This window comes from Morone saxatilis, unplaced genomic scaffold (genome assembly GCF_004916995.1).
Source record: "Morone saxatilis isolate NCDOM2014 unplaced genomic scaffold, NCSU_SB_2.0 Contig24, whole genome shotgun sequence".
In the NCBI taxonomy this organism is placed as follows: Eukaryota; Metazoa; Chordata; class Actinopteri; family Moronidae; genus Morone; species Morone saxatilis.
Window position 1 is genome coordinate 13109276 of NW_023339807.1, and position 6367 is coordinate 13115642.

General features: G+C 39.1%; 1 protein-coding gene across 1 annotated transcript; it reads left to right on the forward strand.

Moving 5' to 3' along the window:
* Positions 1-3846: 3846 nt before the first annotated feature.
* Positions 3847-5539, forward strand: twist1b (twist family bHLH transcription factor 1b). Its single transcript, XM_035672355.1, has 2 exons — positions 3847-4555; positions 4729-5539. Exon 1 carries the CDS (start codon positions 4023-4025, stop codon positions 4527-4529), a length of 507 nt encoding a protein of 168 aa, XP_035528248.1. The 5' UTR covers positions 3847-4022; the 3' UTR covers positions 4530-4555; positions 4729-5539.
* Positions 5540-6367: the final 828 nt, after the last annotated feature.

The window sequence follows — 6367 nt, forward strand, 5'->3', positions numbered from 1 at the left end:
GTGGCTGACTAAATACTTTTTTGCCCCACTATATGTGGGTTTTATCTTTCAAGCTACATTCATACTGCAAGCCTTAGTTTTTTTGTGGCTATTTTGGAATATTACTTGTTAAATGTGGTCCATATCAGATTCCAGTTTGAATCAGACCTGTATTTGATTTAGGACCACATATAAGAGTGGCTTTATTTTTTACAATATTTATTATAGTAGTAATTATTATAGTAACGATGATTTATCATACTCCATCTGTCTCTGGGTACAGTTTTGAGGTGATGTGTGTTCATGACGTGACTCTGACACATGCAGACAATTCCTGAGGTAAAGCTTTCCAATTGCTGGGCTGTCATTATCATGCTGTGATAGGCCCAGCTGTTTTAGAGAGACCAGTGATGTGACTGGTGGTTTGTATTTAATATTATACAAACGGAGAATTGTATAAAAAGTCACTCATATTAAAAGGAAACCTCATCTTTGATCAATTTTCACAGGAAATATTCTGCTCAAAATTCAACTAAACCACTTGTTTGACACAACCTTCCTGTAGTTACTGTGTTTACTGTTTTTGTTCCTTGTGCAGTTTATCAGTTGTACTCTACTATTTATAATGAAGGTGTGCTCATGCAAGACTAAAATAACAAGTGTATTCTGTTAGTTTGTTGTTTCAGAGCATTAAACATGTTACGCTCTATTTAATCCTCACATCTGTCTCCACTTTGCTGGATTAGGCCTTGATGAAGGCAGCTGAGCTTCTTGTTTAAGCACAACTGGAAATGTATGTATGTGTGTATTGATGTCAGGATCCCTGGGTGAGAGATAAAACAAAACAAACATGAATTCATAACCAATAAAAAAAATCAGCATGATGCCATTGCCAGATTTCCATTGAAAATGGTGAGTAAGTATAAAGAGGAAATACAGACTAAGTACTTAACAAACACATTTCATAGAGTGGACACTGCAACAAAGGATTACAGAAGCCAAATTTACTTTCCTGAAATACTGGATTGCAATGTATGCCCTTTCAGGACAGAGAGTACACTGCTGAAGTGTTTCTGACAGGACCAACCACATTCACAATATCTTAAAACACTACAAATAGTCTGCCTTTGAGAAAAAATATCCATTAACTACTTGTCAAAACCAGTTAATAGCTTCTACTAGTTGTACAAATAATAATATATAAACTGTGTCCGATTTTGAAAAATTAAAGCTACAAACACGTACATAAACTTAAACAGGGATTTGCTATGGGAAAAGTGAAACAGTCTGAGAGAAACGTGTTTCTTTAACCGAGTCAACCCCTGCAGCTTTGGCAGCTCCTTTCTTTTCATGTGTAATATCACGTAATGAAGCCAATGAGATTCGGCAAAACAAAACAGCTGCTAATCAGTGAATGCTGGAAGGTCTACAAATAATTGAAAGAAATTTTTTCCTGAAAACACTTAAACGCAGTTAAGAAATCAGCTGCTAATGATGCATCACGCCTTTCTGTCTCCATATTGTGTCAGTGTCTGATGGTGTGTTTTGATGTATGTATCCTGCTGAATACAAATTAAATAAAAGACACCTACACTACATTCTGGCTCTGTGATTTGAAACTGAGTGACTAAAGAGTGGAAATATTTTAGTTACCATAGGTGGTTGTCCATCTAAACTATGAGCTTAGACCCCATTCCACACAATCCTATACTGGGTGCTAATATTTGGTACCTTTATGGTACTAACCAATGTACATCAGTACTACAGTGTCAAAAAAATTATAATTTGGTACCACATATCAATAATTAAATTGGTAGAATAGTTTTCCCCTGGTTCTAAATGAGCTAAAACTAAAACAGATTTTTGAGTGGGTTCTTCTTTTGTTGCCGAAACCATCTTCCTTTGAAATGTGAAAAATATGAATTTGGTGTAATTTTCGGTATGTGGAGTGCTGCCTCTCTCTTTTGTGGTCAGGTCTGGACTGTCTATTGTGTAATCTGACTGTTACAGATGGTTTGTTACACAGAAACATCTTGGAAGTTGTTGTTGGAAATTGTTAAATTGGAATTGCTGGGCGCCAGGTTAGCTCAGTGGGTAGAGCTGGAGACCCATGTACTGAAGCTTTGCTGCGTGTCATCCCCTCTCTCTCTGTCCCCCCTGTCTATCTTCATCTGTCACTATCATAAAGGCAATAAAAAGCCCCAAAGAATACTTACAAAAATAAAAGCATAAAGAATCACACTTTAAATGTGAAAAGTTCACTCTTTGTTTACACATTGCATGGAATATGTAACACATAACCAGGGAAGCGAAGCAAGCTGTTAATATAAAAGTCAAATCTATTGACTTTTTGCTTCTATTGTTATGAGACACAGCAGGAAAAATTATGGCAAAACGACTGAGAGAAGATAGCTGGAGAGCTGCCTGCTTACCTGTGAGGTGCAGCAGGTAAAGAGTTGTGTGGGCTAATATCAGCACCATGGACAGGGCAATGACACGGGTACTTAGGTACAACAGGTACCAACTTAAAGAGGTTTGCTCTTTCTCAGTCAGCCTCATCACCTGAATATTCAGATAAATGCAATTTCCAAACTTGAAGTTGTGAAATTTCACATTTATTTTACAGGAGAGTGATATAAAAGAAGGAGCCTGTATTTTGGGGTCAGAAGATGTGATGAAATTGCCAATTTCTTGAACTAAAATGTGAAATGTTTGATGCGGAAAGAAACACCTAAACAAGCCTGTGTTTCCCTTGGAACAATACTTTACTCTCAGGCCTATACGAGGATGTAAATGGATGTTCACCGGTGTTGTGACCTCTGACCCCGACTGCCCCCTGTTTCCTGAACCAGATGCTGCTCCCGTGGACCACAGTCTTCTCAACCTAAACAAAGTAATCCTCCACTAAACAAGACAGATATTGTATCACCAACCTAGTAAATACCAGAGGATCTTAAACATAGAGCTGCCCTCTCCTGACCTCTAGCTGAAGCCAACGGGGAATAATCACTTGTTGTATTGTTTTATGGATGAACAAAGTGATATAAACTTTATTTTACCACAGTTTTACATATATGTTGTGGTATGTTACAGTATACCAAAAACATGCCCTCTTGTGGGGGATATAATTAGAGCATGCAGCACCCCTTCAAAGAAAAGTTTGAAAATCTGCAGTACTGGCTGCATGTCAAAAATGTAAGACTGGGATCATATGTTGCCTAAAGTCCTTTGATCTCACTTGATTTAAGTAAGACTAGATGGAAACATAAATCCAAAATCTGTGTGGGTTAGGCCTACAGAGATGTGCCATGGTTGCATAATACATGAAAAATATAAGTGTCAGCGAATACAATCACTGGAGATTATAATATAGCAGCAGTAATATAAAAGGGAAAAATAAACTTTTTTTGGGGATGCCGATGGATGGATGAGGAGATAGAAAAACGCACTGTTTGCAGTCAGACCTGCAGGAGAAGCAAGGGTGTTAAAAAGTGTTAATTTAAATCATAATCGACTCTTTTTTAAACGTGATTTCGTTTCGAGTCTTTTTAGTATAGCCATAATGAGGCAATTTACTAGATTATTCGATTCCCCTCGCTTATGTAAACTTATTAAAATGAAATTCAAAGATTCGTCTAATAAAACTCACATTGGAGTCATTAATATTATCACTGCTGTGTTGCTTTTTTTTATAATAATAGTGTAATGATGTGAAATTGCAGCGTTACCCAGTTATCTTCTCCAACTCTGACTTTGTATCAGGAGCCTCTCTGATAGTTCCTCGGATGCTCCCACCCCTCGCCTCACGTAATTTATCTTCTTGACCAATCCTGTCCCTCCCCAAAAAGTTTACGCCATGCAGCCTATAAGAACTGCCTAAGTTTCTCAAGTATCGGAAAAGGCTTGTCCTCCCAGGAACCCATCTATGGATACTTTGGTGTCTTCAAAGCCAGAAAAGACCTGCAGGTGGACTAAATCCTTGACTTCATGAGAGGGAAATAATTTTTTGGACTCTTTCTGGCCGCCATCTACCCAAAGTGGAGATGTCTGAGGAAAATATGGGGGAAGAGTCGGGCAGCTCCCCCGTCTCTCCTGTGGACAGCCTGAGCAACAGCGAGGGGGAGCTGGACAGACAGCCGAAGAGATGTGGGAGGAAGAGGAGACCGAGCAGGAAAAACGGGGAGGACTCAGATAGCCCGACCCCTGGGAAACGAGGGAAGAAGTCCAGCAGCAGCAGCCCCCAGTCTTTCGAGGAGCTCCAGTCGCAGCGGGTCATGGCCAACGTCCGGGAGCGACAGAGGACCCAGTCCCTCAACGAGGCGTTCGCGGCTTTGCGGAAAATTATCCCCACTTTGCCCTCGGACAAACTCAGCAAAATACAGACCCTAAAGCTCGCAGCCAGATACATCGACTTCCTCTACCAGGTGCTGCAGAGCGACGAGCTGGACTCCAAAATGGCAAGTTGTAGTTATGTGGCTCATGAGAGGCTGAGCTACGCCTTCTCTGTGTGGAGGATGGAGGGCGCTTGGTCCATGTCAACATCTCACTAGCATCTGGAGAAATTATGCCCTAAATGGTACGCGTGATTTTCAGCTAAAAATGCATGATCCAGGCCTTAAACACCCCACTAGAATTTTTTTTTTTTTTTTGGTAATGGCTGTACTGTGGTCTAATGCAACCTGAAACAGCTTTGTTGTGTATACTCCTCTGCACATTATAGTGATAATGAATGCCTTGTCTAATCTACAGGTGACTGCTGATTCTACTTATCACATTCTGACGGGACAAATCTGGAGTCCAATGCTGGATACATGGGATCACTCTATTTAAAACCAAAGACAGAAGCTCTGGGGGGATCTTTTTTTTGCAGAGGCCCGACAGGGACCTGCAGCCGTGTGTTAGCTCCATACACCCTCCCTTCCTCCCTTCCTCCCTCCCTTATTCTGGTGTGTTTTCATGTTGTTGACGACGAATGTTGAAAATATCATGTATCTTTTTTTTTACAAAAGATTTTTTTAATGCGTGCCTTTGGACTTTTTTCTGTGGAGGTCAAAGTGCATTATTGAAACAGTTGTCTCAGTGTTTGGTGTGAGACTGTCAACTGGTGGTGTAGCTCACATTATAGGCTGTGTGGATCTAACCTGTGCAAAAAAAAAAAGTATTTTCAGAATACATTTATTTATTTATTGGTGAAAACGTGGAGGAATAGATCCTGTGTCTGAAATACAAATACATTCCTATTTTTATGATCGGTTTTTTTTGTAAATGTTTGTACATTTTTTGCATTAAAGAAAATGTCGATGAAAGTGTTTGTTTTTTGACTTTGTTTTTTGTGTCAATCTAATTTAATTGTTGATGACAAAAAGCACACTGAAATTTGGAATTATATATTAAATGAAATAGCTTTCATGCATGTATCACGTGGACTATACTTCATATCAGATTTAATGACAAAAGCTTCCACTATATCGCCAGCCACTTGGGAAAACAGATGGAGTTATTATTGGCTCGAGTAAAAGCGTTGGAGAAACATGCAGCTATTTTTTTTTTTATATTGTTACACATCCAAAAAGAGAAGAAAAAAAGAAAACAATTCGGGGTTTATACATTTCCCCGTCCTTTATAACTAAAACTATTTAAGGGAAAAAACCAGTGTTAACACATAATTTAAACGTGAGAAAAAGTTTTACTGCTGCAAGAAAAAAAAACAAAGTCAGTCAGTCTGGATAAACTAAGTTAAAATTCCATTTTAATTAAAATTTTAAAAGCCTCATGCAGTCTCCAGTTTCTCTCTCACTCTCTCTTTTCCTGGATGTGTTTACAGTTGGATTAAGGAAGGACTGGACCTGAAACTCACCATTATAAGTAAATAAGTTATACTGGGGTCATGTCAACCTGCTGTTGGGCCCATGCTACAGTGTCTCCTCCGCCTGTAGCTCAACATAAACACAACAATGCAGTTAAGTGTTTCAGGATTTTAGACGTTTTGTAAATGCAGAGATCAAACTGAGACCACTTTCCTCTGCACTGTTTATTGGAGCATAACAATGCCTGTGTATACTCCATGATGGCAAAGTCAAACAACAATAAATCATAGGATTATTTTACCTATTGAATTAGTGTGATTTGTGCAGATTTGCAGCGCAACAATATAACCAACAGATAAGACATCCTGCGTCTTTGAAAGGTAATCCCAATTATTGTCACTAAATAAATCTTTCCAACCGTTATCGTGCTGTGATTGATCTCAGTGATCTGGGAAAGTGTTTCTCAATGTCGAAATGAAAGTGTGTGTCCGTTTGAAGGTGTGTAATTGGCTTGCGAGGCATGTATGGAATTCCCAGATGTCTATGAAATTTAAGGAGGCCGTGAAGGTATGGCTGTAGGT